The sequence below is a fragment of the Acomys russatus genome, chromosome 11 (genome assembly GCF_903995435.1).
Source record: "Acomys russatus chromosome 11, mAcoRus1.1, whole genome shotgun sequence".
In the NCBI taxonomy this organism is placed as follows: Eukaryota; Metazoa; Chordata; class Mammalia; order Rodentia; family Muridae; genus Acomys; species Acomys russatus.
Window position 1 is genome coordinate 56,487,599 of NC_067147.1, and position 14,512 is coordinate 56,502,110.

General features: G+C 47.9%; 1 protein-coding gene across 1 annotated transcript in view; it reads right to left on the bottom strand.

Moving 5' to 3' along the window:
• Positions 1 to 14,512, bottom strand: part of Dnah8 (dynein axonemal heavy chain 8) — a 228,670-nt gene that overhangs the window by 106,905 nt on the left and 107,253 nt on the right. Inside the window, exons 53-61 of the mRNA XM_051153391.1 lie at positions 12,845 to 12,987; positions 12,357 to 12,491; positions 11,509 to 11,631; positions 9,313 to 9,526; positions 7,936 to 8,045; positions 6,334 to 6,497; positions 5,275 to 5,467; positions 4,007 to 4,129; positions 817 to 947 (exon numbers count right to left, since the gene is read on the bottom strand). Of these exons, the coding sequence (XP_051009348.1) occupies positions 817 to 947; positions 4,007 to 4,129; positions 5,275 to 5,467; positions 6,334 to 6,497; positions 7,936 to 8,045; positions 9,313 to 9,526; positions 11,509 to 11,631; positions 12,357 to 12,491; positions 12,845 to 12,987 (1,336 nt within the window). The remainder of the gene's footprint in view (positions 1 to 816; positions 948 to 4,006; positions 4,130 to 5,274; positions 5,468 to 6,333; positions 6,498 to 7,935; positions 8,046 to 9,312; positions 9,527 to 11,508; positions 11,632 to 12,356; positions 12,492 to 12,844; positions 12,988 to 14,512) is intronic.

Below are 14,512 nucleotides of genomic sequence, written 5' to 3' on the forward strand. Positions count from 1 at the left end.
TTCCAGTTAGCTCAAGAAAAGCCAGAAGTGTATCTTTACCTCCTAGCTTTTAAAGTTTCCAATTTTTAGCTAATTACTATTAACACATAACATGTCTTATGCTATTTAATTATTTATTGAGAATTTCATACACGGGTATGGTACTCACATCATTTCTACCTTTCTCCCCCTCTCCTCCCATGCCCGCCCTTCATGCTCTCTCTATTTTTACCTCTTGGACTATATTTATTATTCTTTCCTTTGCCCTTCTACCTGCCCCACACACACATGACCATATATAACTGTGTTTCAGGCTGACCCCTATAACCCATCAGGATGTCCATCCCTCGTGAAACTAAGTCTCCCTTTTTAGCATCCATTGGCTGCCTGCAGCTCTTCATCATCTATGGATAGGGTCTTATGAAATTTCCCCCATCCTCATTGGTACGTCGACCGGCATTGTCATCACGCAGGTCTGTGCCTGTGGGTGTACTCCTCAGCCACAGTCTGGGTATATCTCTTCTTCTATAAATAATACTTATGTAAAAATGTGCTTAGAAGCGGGAGGCCGGAAAGATGGCTCCAGGCGTAAGGGAAGCCACTATCAAGCCTGATGACCTGAATTCAATCCCTCGGGACCAGGAGAAAAGCCAGGAGAAGAAAACAGACCCCTGAGTGCTTTGGCGTGCCCACATACATACGCACATGCACACAAAATAAACAATAAAATTCGAGAAAAGAAATTGAGGGAAATCAACACAGCAACATGCCGTGTTTTTTTAAACATGAACATTTAGCTGGAATAAACGTGTCAAAACGGGCTTTGTCCCGCCTCACCTGGTTAGTGTGATCTGAAATATTTGGTACCCAGCAATGAAAGACGCCAACCTTGAAAGGCTCTGCTTGCCTGAGCCGCCGACACCCACCAGCAACGCGTTCCCACAGGAGGTTCGAACTATCCGAGAGATCTATTTGTGAAATAAGGGTGTTTATCAGAAAGACGGATGCAGGTGTTCACGTACCCTTGCACTAAGGGGTCCAAAGTCTGACCACATGTTCCCAGACTGCAGTAGATGCTTTCCTTATAATGCCCCGTCTTGGGCTTTTGTTGTTGTTGTTTCAATGTGCCCCATTGTTTTATTTAACTCAAATTCTTTTTTTGTTTGTTTGGTTTTGTTTTCTCAATTTATGTATGTGTGTGTGTGTGTGTGTGTGTCACATGTTTTAGGGGGCACCCTCAGGGGTCAGGAGAGGGTGACTGATCCTCAGGAACTGGATTTCCAGACGGTTCTGAGCTACCCAACATGGGTGGTGGGAGCCACACTCGGGTCCTCTGCAAAAGCAATAAGCGCTGGTAAGGACTGGGCTGCCTTACCAGCCACGTCATTTCTTTCTTTGCCCGCCTATATTTGCATCATAAAAAAGAGCAAATTTGTTTTGCTTTCTTGTTTCTTAACTCTTTCTGTGTGCTCATGCGCTTGTCATTACCTATTTCTAATTAAGATTTATTTGTGTGTGTGTGTGTGTGTGTGTGTGTGTGTGTGTGTGTGTGTGTGTGTGAGATAGGCACCCAAAGCATCATCCAGAAGAGGATATGAGACCCTCTGGAGCTAGAGTTATAGGCAGTTGTGAGCTGCCCAGCATGGGTCATAGGAACCAAACCCCAGTCCTCTGGAAGAGCAGCCAAGTGCTCGTAGCCGCTGCCTTCTCTCTCCAGCCCTCGTTTCATTTCATGTATACTCAGTGGGTGATGAGGATACACAAAACGTAACAGCGGGTTCAAGTAGACTGTGTATTATCCATGCGGTCTGTTACAGCAAAGCACGCAGACACCTATCCGCAAGGAACGCTGCCTCGTCCGTCCCACACAGTGTCGAGACTGCGTGCTGAGCGAGGGCGAAGGGAACAGGCACTCTTAGAAAAAGCCTGGGCAGCTAGCCTTCGGCCTGGTGTGGCTTTTCCGTGACTCATTTCCGCAGTAAGGATAACAGGCAAATGGGGGCTCAGAGCTTACTCAGGCCACTTGAAAACATTGCAAAAAGGCTGTCCTTTATGCTGATGTCACCAACGAGGAAGACTCTAGACCAGCGGTTCTCCAAACGCTGCGACCCTTTAATACAGTTCCTCAAGTCGTGGTGACAGCACCCCACCCATCACCACAAAATTATTCAATTACTACTTCATATCTGTAATTTTGTTACTGTTATGAATCATAATGTAAGTATCTGACATGTGGGGTATCTGATACTCAACCCCTCCGAAAGGCTCATTTGACCCCCAAAGGGGTCGTGACCCACAGGTTGAGAACTGCTGCTCAAAATGGATCACTGAATCCATTATTATCACTGAAAGTAGCTACTTTTAAAGATTTTATTTATTTTGTATGTGTGTACATATTTGATCTGGGTGTTTGTGTACCACATGTATGCAGCATTCATGGAGGCCAGAAGAGGGCGACAGATCCCCTGGAACTGGAGTTACTGATGGTTGTGAGATACTGTGTAGTGCTGGGAATCAAACCCCTGTCCTCTGGAAAAGCAACCAGTGACCACAATCCCTGCGCTATCTCTCTCCAGTCCCTAGAAGTAACTTAAAAAAAAAAAAAAAAAAAAAAAAGATGGTAGATCAGTAACCGCACTTTGATTTTGCATAGATTATTTCACGTTTTTAAAAGTTATTTATTTACTAAGTATACAGTGTTTTGCCTGCATGTGTGCCTGCAAACCAGGAGAAGTGGCTGTGAGCCACCGTCAGGTTGCTGGGAATTGAACTCAGGACCTTTGCAAGAGCAGGCAGTGCTCTTAGCCTCTGTGCCAACTCTCCAGCCCCAGATTACATCACACTTTGAAACATACTCATCACTGAGGGTTTTTTGGTACCTCGATGAGGGTCTCAAGCCCTGCCCCACAAGTCATTGTCATGGTGGGAGTTTAGTAACGAATGTGATGGATGCACTGTGTGGAAGCCTTGAGAACTCCCCCAACTTTGAGGCTGTACCCCTGCATGACGTCATCACTGCGGGGACGGGGGGAGGGGGAAGAGTTCCTCTTCCATCATCCAACAGCATAAGTGACTAGCCTGCTCTGTAGCTTTTCATCCTGGACCATGCCATGCTATCTCTAAATCACTCTTCTTTATCTGTCCTGTGCACCTGTCCTTCCCCGTCCCCATCAGTTTGTCCACAATCTGCTCTCCAAGGACAAAAGCTGACACTTGATAAAACATCGCCTTCTCTTCCCTGGGTGACAAGATTGCCACAACAGGGGAGACCTTGCTGTGTGCCTGGCAGCAGTGGTGGTGGCACCCGCCTTTAATCACAGCACTGGGGAGGCAGAGGCAGGCAGATCTCTCTGAGTTCGAGGCCAGCCTGGTCTACAGAGCAAATTCCAAGACAGCCAAGACTACACAGAGAAACCCTGTCTTGAAAAACTCATTTTTTAAAAAAGAGAGTCCTTGATGTGCAGCCATGGGAACCTGAGTTCAAAGCCCGGAACCTGTGTAATGATCACCCACCCCTGGCACTATGAGGGGCAGAGACAGGAGGAGCACCAGAGATGGTTGGCTGCCAGAGATCAAGTTTCAGTGAGAGACCCTGTCTGAAAGAAATTAGGTGGAGGGTGATAGCGCAGGGCAGCCGGCGTCCCTTCTCTGGCCTCATTGCAGGCATGGGCTCACACCCCTGCACACACAGTGCTTAAGCATAATTCCAAGAAAGAGCATTTCTCCAAAGGCCGTTTCAGCTTCCTCTGAGGATGGAGAACACTCAGAATCAGAACGCCAGGAGCTCCGGATGCAAAATCCATCTGCCTTTGGATAGCACATGCTGCTGTGCAGTGGGGTGGGGGAAGGGGAGATGACTCAAGTGGGGTTCTTAATAATCCACCATCTTCAGAAACAGGGAGCTGACTCAACCTATGGCCACCCTTCTCCGTGCTACCCGGTGGGACGGACACTCTCTGGGTAAGTCCACCTAAGAAAACTACGTTTTGGACAGCGTTCACATACACCAGGAAACAGTCAACCCAACCTTAATTAGGTGAGTCATGGCATCTTTAAAAAACACCAGGTCAAGGGACGTCCCTCTGATGATCTCATTAAACTGCTTCTGATAAAACTGGAGCTTTTCACACAGGATTTCGAAGGTCGGCACCTACAGGAGAGAAAAGGGACATTTAAGATGTAAACTTCTGGATGTCGCAAATATTTTTTTTCCCTTTGCTCTCAGTCTGTGTTTTCATATTTTAGCTTTTGGAAAGTGCACGCGAATTTTATGCTTTTTTTATATGACTAGATCCGTAAGTTTGTCGCTCTGGAGCAAAGCCTTGCCTACTGTGGCTTTCAAATTGTTCTTTTCCTCTGCCTGCGCTTTTAAACTATGTTGACACGTGGTCTCTCCCCCCCCTTCCCCCAAAACTCATTTGAAATCCTGTTTTCATTTCATTAACTCTACCCTTTTCCCCCCACTAACTTTTTACGTACGCGTATGCGTGTTCCTGGATTAGATTTTGTGCACCCTATGTATGCAGACGCCCTCAGAAGCCAGAAGAGGGCGCCAAGACAGCACAGAGAATCCAGGTCCTCTGCATGAGCAGTCAGTGCTTTTAACTGGGGGGCATCTCTCCAGCCCCAAATCTATCTATTAATGTAGGAAAATGGCATGACTCTATTTAACTCACTGAGGTTTTATCACACCAGTTCCCCAATAGTTCATCCAGGGACTGTGGATGTTGGACAAAACACTTTCCAAGTTACATTTTCTATCATGGGACTGTTGGCAAGGGCTGGCCAAACTTCTATAATGGCTAAATTATCCGGTGCTCTAGGCTTTGTGATCCTTACCATTTCTATTGCAATCACTCCACTCGGCTCTTGCAAGGCAGCCACAGACAAGATACAGACAAGTGTGCATGACTATGCTTCAGTAAAACTTTCTCTGGGAACCCTGAAATTTGAATTCTATATAGCGAATATAAAATAAAACACAGTGTTTATTCTTATTTATCTATGTCTGTCTGTCTCTCCATCTCTATCTCTCCCAATTGAATACCCACTGAGTGCATTCCAATGCTGCCTGTGCGTGCACGGGGCCGGGCTGTTTCCTAGCGCGTGCGTGGCCAGCCCCTCAGGGCCCTGAAGAAAAGTGACCCTCTCTCTCTCTCCCACTAGCCATCAGCTGTCAATGGCTCCTTATCTGACACAGAACTTCACGAGTCCCATCTCCATCCATGCTGTGAAAAAAAAAAAAAAAAAGTTTTATTTTCTCCCTGAAAACCTCTAAGAGGTGCAAATAAGTACCAATTCGTAGATTTTGGGCACTTCAAACAGAGTGTCTTCAGGCTCGTCACCAGTGGGCTCAGGCATGTCACGGAGAAAATCCACAAAGTATGGTTCGGGGAAAATGCTTGACGCGACGTCAGGGTTGATATTCTCTTCCACTGCCCGGATGAGCTGCGCGTTGAACCACTGCTCGTCGTCAGGAGTTATAAACCTGAAAGGAATGGGCACTGAGAAAGATAGCAGAAAAAAAAAAAAAAGCAACCTCTCTACCCAACCCTGACCCTTCCTCACCCCAGGACATGGCCCCATTGCTTAGGTGAAGCTGACAGGTCCCTACGACTTGCAGGGCAAGTGAGGCATGGTCACGTGACCTTCACTGTGCCAGACTTAACAGTGTCACAGAGGGAAGACAGAAGACGGGCTGCTAGCATCCACAGAGTTCCCACCTGTGTGCTAGAATGTTGCAGTCCCTGCTTTACAACCTCATGAGCCTGGTGGCATCATGTACCTGTCACAGAAGAGGGAACTGGATCTCAGAGAGACGGCTGAATGGGGCAAGAAGAGGTCTCGTCCACGAAAAGACGACAGTTTTTAGAAAACACACCCAGCTGAGATTCCCCACGGAATTGCATCAGCTCTCTGAAGGGGTGGTGGCCCATTAAGATAAGCTGCTGCCGCAGTGTGGGGCGGACTGCCAGAGAACTGCCTCAAATTGACCGGCAAGTGGCAAGTGCCATTAGTACCTTCCAAACCTCGTGGAAAATAGGCTCAAGGGCCAAGGAGATGGCTCTAGGAAGGGGAGGCAGAGGCTGGAGGACCTTCGGAGCCCTCTGGAAGGTCTGTCTAGAGGATTCAGTGAGAGACCGTGCCTCAAAAGATAAAGTGGAGAAAAACTGAAGAAGATGCCCGGCGTTGGCTTCTGGCCTCCACAGCACATGCGCGTGACACACAGACACACAGACACACACACACACACACAGACACACACACACACTCTTTCAGACAAGAATCCCTACTCTGGCTCTAAGCGGGTAAGACGAGAGCTAGTCTGGGCACATAAGCTTTTCGCATGCACACCTGTCTGCGATCACTCTGTTACACTCGTGCTTGAAGAGGGACATGAGAACGGGGATCGAGTCACACTCCTCGGCTTTTACAGTCAGCATCCCTTGCCAGATCCTGGAAAGGTCGCGGAGGTTGAAGATGTAGTGAAATTTGGAAGGCGTCGGTAGCATCTTCACCTGCAGATGAGGGACAGGGTGAGCATTTGCTACTTCACTCGCAGGTGTGTTCTTGGCTGTCCCGCCTCACACATCCTAGCTTTAATGTTTTCCCTTCACTTCTACGTTTCCTGGGTTTTGCGTGCACGTTATGTCTGGGCACCGCAGGTGTGCAGTTGCACGGTGAGACCAGAAAAGGGCTCAGGCCGTCCCCTCCCCCTCCGAGGACTGGCGTTACGGAAGGCTGTGACCCAGCATGTGGGTGCTCTGCCAGAGCCGCCAGTAATCTTAACTGTCTCTCCATCTCCCACCACCAATCCTATTTTACATAAGTCCCAGTGAGTGAATTAAATCAAAACCAAGTTCATATTTTTGTCACAGCACTAACAGTTAAAAAAAAAAGACCACATAAATGAGCAACATAAAAATTTTAAAGTCAAGAATCCTTAAATAGGATGGATTCCAGAACAGTGTACAAGAGACAGACTCTAACCCCCAACAGACTGTCCTAACACCAACAGTCGTCTCCAAACAAGTCCCTTTTCCACAAATTCCCAAGAACCACACGAACTGTGGGCAAAGTCATGCCTAATAACGGTTAAGTGAATGGACGGCTACACAAATATACAGCCATATACAAAGCTATGTAGACACGAAAATCTGAACATGAACTGGCGATCATGCAGTCAAGACCGACACATGTAGACTCAGGTACAGCTATTCTACTGTATGTGGTTTATGCATGTGTAGCTGTTGCTGTGTGTGCAGGTGCGTGTTACACATGTGTGTGGAAGCCAGGGGTTGAAAGCAAGTGTGTTTCCCTCTATCACTTTCCACCTTATATTCTGACACAACATCCCCCATTGTACTTGGAGACTAATGATTTGGCAGGACTAAATGGGCAGCGAGCTCCTATGGTCCTACTGTGTCTGCCTCCCAGAGCTAGGATTGCAGGTAGGTGTCACCTTGTTTGTCCTTTTACATGGGTGTTTGGGATCCAACTCAGGTCCCCAGGCTCACACAACATGCACTTTCCCGATTAAGCTATCTCCTCACCCACAAGACTATCGTCCACTGATTGCTCTGATCCAAGTCAGATGACCGGAAGCTAACTCCCCAGACAACCAACTCAGCAGATGCTCGCTTCAGTACCCGTTCAGAGAACAAGCTCTTTCTATATTGAAAATGTACCCTATGGAGTTTGTCAGGTTTTTTTTTTTTTAGACTCATCTATTTTTATGTGTATGAGTGTTTCTGCCTTCGTGTACATCCGTGCACTGTGTATGTGCAGTGGCTGCAGAGGCCTGAAGAGGGCGTTAGATCTTCTGTGTGGAAGTGACAGACAGCTGCGGGTCACCTCGTGGGTGCTGGGAACAGAACTGTGACCCTCTGCCAGTACAAGTACTCTTAGCTACTGTCTCTCGAGCCCGAGCCTGTCCTTCTAGTGAACTGCAGTTACCTTCGTCCACTGCCACAGCACTCGGCCCACCGACACTAAATTCCCAATCATCTCACATATTTCAGGCTTGAACTTTCGACAGGGATCAAAGTACCCGCAGCCAATAACTCCTGGGGAGAAAATAAGGTGGATGGCACACGCTTAGTGTTGAGAAAAGGCCACGAGTTACGCGTTTATTCTAACGAATTCATCCTTACAAGACTGACGGCCTAACACAGATCAGCACCGTTAAGTCAGAGGCGGTGAGTTATGTATTGACTTGTATTTAACCATCTTGACAGCCTTCCATGGCTGGGTCTTCAATCTACATGCATTTTCTTTTGTACCACATGAAGAAATCATTCCAGTCGACTGCATGTTTCATAATCTTTCACAGTACATGCTACGGATGCCAAATTTGATGTCAATGATCCTAGTTTTATCAACAGTTCAAAGTGCTAGTTACGGTTGGTAACCAGCAGAGTGTGTAGAGGTGCTGGTACTCATCAGCCCCGACTTCCCTGATTATCTGTGTGAGAACAAAACGCAAAGCTTTCCTTAGCTCGTGCATGTGTGTACATGTGTGTGTGTGTGTGTAGGTGTGTGTAGGTGTACTTATATGTGTGCATGTGGGAGGGTACAGGTGTACTTATATGTGTGCATGTGGGAGGGTACAGGTGTACTTACATGTGTGTATGTGTGTGCAGGTATACTTATATATAGGTGTGTATGTGTGTGTATGTGTGTGTGCAGGTGTACTTCTAAGTGGATATGTATGTGTGTGTGCAGGTGTAATTATATGTGGGTGTGTACAGGTGTGCATGCAGGTGTACTTATATGTGGGTACATATGTGTGCACATGTTTATGTGCAGGTGCACTTACATGTGGGTGCGTATATGAGTGTGTGTGTGAGTGCGTGTGTGTCTGTGTGTGTCCAGGCCAGAGGACAACCTCAGCTGCTATTCCTCAGCTTTTCTAAGACAGAGTTTCTCACTGGCCTGGAGCTTGCCAACTTGGCTAGGATGGCTGTCCTGCCTCTACCTCCCAGCACGGGGACTGGGGGAGGGGGGATGTCATCATGACAGGCTTTTTTTTTTTTTTTTTTAATGTGGGGTCTGAGGGATTGAACTCAGGTCCTCTGACTCACATGGCCAACACTTTACCAACTGAGCCACTTCCTAAGTCCCTGCTCACTTTTTATGCCACCATCTTACAAAGTTCTTTCTACGTGTCTTTTGAGTCCTAGAACAGGCTGTAAGTGTGGCTCATCTTAGTGTTGGTGTTTAGCTGTTCGTTTCAGACAGGCACTTTAGCTCTTAAGCAAATCTCCCCATGGCTTATGTCCGTCATGTGATGCAATTAAAAAAATTTAGCATCTAGATCTAGAGCGCTCCTACCAAAAATTTTGTCTATGGAAGCATTTGAAGGCAGCGTGCAATTGAACACGGTGAACTGCCTTTTCAGGCGCTGCGGGATGTCGTTGCGGCCCCCACCGGGGTGGATCATGGCTGCTATGAGCTGCACGTCGACGATGGTCGTGAAGTCCCCAGGCTTGTCCAAGCTGTACATGCCCTCCATTTCCATCATCTGCCGCACGATCTCATTAGTTATCTGAAACATCAGACGGTAACATCTTTTAGCCATGTCACTAGCCCTCAAGGACTCCTAAAAACTAGTAGAGATGAAGGCACTCGCCTCCTCCCACGGCGATGTGCGAACGACTTCTGCCATCACCTCCGAGGCAGCTTGGATGAAATGATACCAGTGGCCAGTGTGAGTCCAGTGTGCCCTCTACTCTACTGATAAAACAAACTTCCAGTTTCAGGTAGGCAGATGGTTGTTAAAATACTTGGTGCGCTGCCAACAGCACTCAACAGTTACAAGTTTTAACCAGGCAAGTGGTGGCGCACGCCTTTAATCCCAGCACTTGGGAGGCAGAGGCAGACGGATCTCCGGGTTCAAGGCTAGCCTAGCTTACAGAGTGAGTTTCAGGATAGCAAAAACTATAATTAGAAAGCCGTCTCAAAAAACAAACAAAAAGTTACAGGGTTGACTCCAGATGCCTCCCACACTCACTTAGATCAGAAGGTGGAACGGTCGCAGCCCAGAACCCTCAACACTATGAACTACTCAATGTCTCGGTTTGGGGGTTACAGACGCCTGCCTGCAGCTGCTAACCCTGTTAATATGTCCTCCTCCTTAGAGAAAAACCATCTTGCCTTGGTTTATGAGGCACACTTCTTCCCAGGCGCCTCTGATGACCTCTGGACCACTCTGCACCCTTGCTTTACCCACCCACGCTCACATTTCATTCCCCTCCCAGGGCAGCCGCCTTCCCTTCCTGTGATTCCAGCGACACCGCCAAAACTCCACACCCCAAGGAATCTCAAAACTGTTACTCTGGCTTTAGCCTCCCTCCTGCGCTCCAACTCTGTGCATTCAAATTCCTTTCTGGTTATCTCCAAGGGGACAGCACGTGAGCTCCCCCAGCAGAACCGTCTTTCATCCGACTGGTATTCAACCATTGTGTGGCCCGCTCTCTTTTATGCACACAGGGAGTCATCTTCCTGAAGCATGCATTCTTGTGGGAGACAAAAATGCACAAGTGTGTGCTTATATGCGAATAAAATAGGGTACTATAAATGTTTTAGGGAAAATAAAGCAGGGGAATGAAATACAAAGGCTCCCAGGAGGGGTGCCTCCACAGAGAGAGCAACACGATTCCTGAAAGGATGAGTAACGGCGGGGCAGCTGCTTCCTGAGTTACAGAAGCCTTGTGGCCAAACAAGGGTGGGATATTTTAAGTCTAACGAGAAGCCCCTACATGAGCAGATGAGTCTAGAATCCAGGAGCCACTCAGCTTGCAGGCAGTAAAGGCAGGCTGGTGCTAGACACGCCTCCATCTTTGAGAACAACTGCTCAAATCCTCTTCTTGGCCCTGCAGGAAATCATAAGCTACCCAAGGATTGCTCTCAGTGTGGCCACTGAGCTCCTGGTGGGTCCTAGAGGGAGGGGACATAAAGAGCAGGGACAGGGACAAAGGGCCAGACCAGGCTAGGCCTCCCCTCACAGCCTCATGAGGCTATGTGGTATCACCGGGACATGCCAGATACGGGCTACATTGGTAAGGTCCTCTAATGGCGGAATGACTTGACTTGACAACTGGGACCATAGTCTGTAGTTGAATGGACAAATGAGTGAGTGGGTGGGACGTGCTGTTTCATCGGCCTGTTTAGAAGGATTGCTTGGCTATTGGGTAGCCCTGGGGCAAGGCGGAAGCACGGAAGCCAGAAGGGGCATGGGATCAGGATGCCAAGTAGCCATGAAGAGCCCTACCAAACCATGGACCATCCATGGGTTTCCAAAGGGAGAAGGCAAAAGGGCCATAGACTTAAGGTGCCAGGCGGTTGCTTATAGCTGAAACCCCTGGGTTGGAAGGAAGGCTTAGCAGCAGCGTGTGCCTCTTTCAGAGGACCCCATTTCAACTCCCTGCACCCACCTTGGGTGACGCACCATCTCCTGTAACCCAGGAGGTTGTACCAGCTGTGTCAGCTGTAGCCCTGTAGCAGCTACGCAAGGCCCCTCAGGCATACCTGATCTCCCCATTCATTGATCACGGGCATGTTAATATCATCGATAAACACGGTCATCTTCCTGCCCCCCGGGGGGCCATAGGTGCTCCCCATTCTCTTATCCACGTAGCTTTCGATTGTTCGCTAGCGAAAAGGAAATGGTTGGTCACATGCACGGGATTTCGATCCTTAGAACTAAGTTGTGTTCTCAGAATACAATATAATTTGCTAATAACAACCAGAAAGTTTGAGCATAATTATTAAATATGCATCACTTGAATTTAAAACACACACACACACACACACACACACACACACACACACACACACAAAGCGGTGGAAATGTCATCCATCAGAATATCAAAGCTGATAAGCTCCAAAGCCCGGCCTCAGTTTCAGCACTAAGCCAAAGCACACTGCGTGGATCCAGCTTCTCACTCAGTCACCAGAGAGCAAACGTAGGTCTGGAGAGATGCCTCGGTAAGTAAGAGAGCCTACTGCTCTGGCCAAAAACCCACATCTGTTTCATACCAATCACATGGCAGCTCACAAATGCCAGTTCTAGGAGGTCTGGCATCTCTTTCTGGCTTCCTCAGGCTCCTGCATACATAATGGTACACATAAACTCATACATGCATGAGTGTATGCGAGCCCATGCGCGCGCGCACACACACACACACACACACACACACACACACACACACGTAAAAATAAATAAATAAACTTTTTTACGAAAGCAAACTGAGCTGATGCCACCACCTGCAGCCCCAAACACGTGTTTCAAACACACAAAGAGCAGACTCGTTTTATTGGCAGCACCACGTTAAACTTCCCGTGTGCTGATCGCCACGGCAAATGGCGGGCTCTACCTGAAACATCATTGGCTCTGTAGCAGAGGAAAAGTTCAGACTCTTGGACAGCTGTAGTTCAGGGTCATATTTCTTCAGATATGCCTTCACCATCACCGTCTTCGCAGTCCCCTGCTCTCCCGTGAGCAAAACAGCCTGCAATTGCGGAAGAACTGTGGTGCCACACCGTGCCTCATACTAAATACCTTACGGCTCCACTGGTTATTACTCACCATTCCATGAGCTGATACTACACTTATTTATTTATTTATTTTGTAACTGTTTTCTGTAATCACACCTCCATATCACTCCCAGTGAAATTAGATTTAAATGAAAAATGCACACAGCAATATTGAGGGCAGGAAGACAATACGGTTGGTTGCCCATTTGCATGTCTGTAGGGGTCGGAAAGAGAGCCAGAAGTGTGTCTCTCCAGTGATAGCCCCTCGGGGACCCTGGGCTGGGATTTGCGTTTTTCTATCCGTGGCATGTGTTTCTTACACACTTACTTTATGCTGTTTTGCGATGGTGTCTATCAGGAAGTTGGTTCTGATGTTGTCAACGTTTGGAACCAAGATGGATGAGTACTCCGGGATGCTGTCCGTCGGGTAGAAGTATGGCTGAAGCCTCTTGTTCCAGTGTTCCCAGTCACCTGCGTGGCAGGCAGAATGTCATCTCGATCAAAACGGGCCCTTTGACGGTTATGTTAAGCGACAGGAGCGAGAGCTTAGGCCACGTAGAAACGTAAAGGGCTTCCCTAAAACACTGACGCGTCTGCTTAGCTAGTGTTCCCACTCAGTCTTGCCAGCGGTCACTAATTCTCTCATCTATTTCTCCCATTAACATTTGTATATGCGCATGCACATGTGTGTGTGTGTGCGCGCGCGCGCGTACATGTGCACGTGGAGGTCAGAGAATAACATCAGGTGTGACTTTTCCTCAAGTGTCATTCAACCATGGATGGTTTTACTTATCTATTAAGTTTTGTTTTGAGTATCTCGTTGGCCTGGGGCTCACTAATAAGGCTAGCCTGATGGCCAGCGAGCACCAGAGATCCTCCTGCCTCGTCTTCCCTGTGTTGGGTAACACGTCCACACGCCACACCATCTTTTCTACATCCGTTCTGGGGATGAAGCTGGGGTCCCCTCACTTGCATGGTAAGCTGAGGTTTGCATTACCCACTGAGGTTACCTCCCACGTCACCAATGGTAACTTGTATCTTTCTGTACTTTTAACCTCTGATGCCGCTACCAACAGGTTTTATCATATCTCATCTCTTGATCTTTACAAAGAATTGTCTTTTGGTTTCATCCTTTTTGATTGATTGCTGTTTTAATCATTGCTCTTTCTTCTGTTTACTCAGGGATTCGCTGAAACCTTTGTTCTTTTGAGCTGTAGATGGGACAGTGCTGCAAAGACTCCCGGCTCTGAGCCTTTCCCCGGCTACCGCGTGGCTGTCAGTGTCTCTCTGGTCTTGGAAAGAAGGTGAACCCTGCTTGTTTGAGAGTAGGCCGTCCCCCAGCCGTCAGCTAGGTAAGGCAGGGACCCTGCACCTCCAGCCACCTGTCTACCTCCTGGCCCTCGTTCAGCGCATCGACTATTGCGGTTTCACTGTCTGTGGACTTGTCGTCCCTGCACGGGTCCCTCTGCTGCGGTGCTGCACCCTATAAATCAACCCCTTCCTGTCCCGCTGAGACTGGCGGGTCTGAGGGAGGTTCCCTAAGTGCCTGCCCGCCGGAAGCCTCCTCTTCTCATGGCGTGCTTCTCCTCTGTCTTTGTCCAGTGTCTACACACTGTTCCGTATACTGAGTCCAACTTGCTGATTTTAACTCATCTGGCCTGGAAGCAGGGACTTCTCCATCTAAGAATGGAGCGTCTCCAAAAGTACTGATGTCCAGTGGTAACAAGAACTCTCTTTCTCTCTCTCTCTCTCTCTCTCTCTCTCTCTCTCTCTCTCTCTCTCTCTCTCTCTCTCTCACACACACACACACACACACACACGAACACATGCACACATATATTCATATATATATATATACACTATAAACATAGAGAGGCACATAAAAACATACATATACATACAAAACATATATACATACATACACAGAGACACACACATACACACACACACACACACACACACACACACACACACTAACTGAAGGATGAGCTGATAA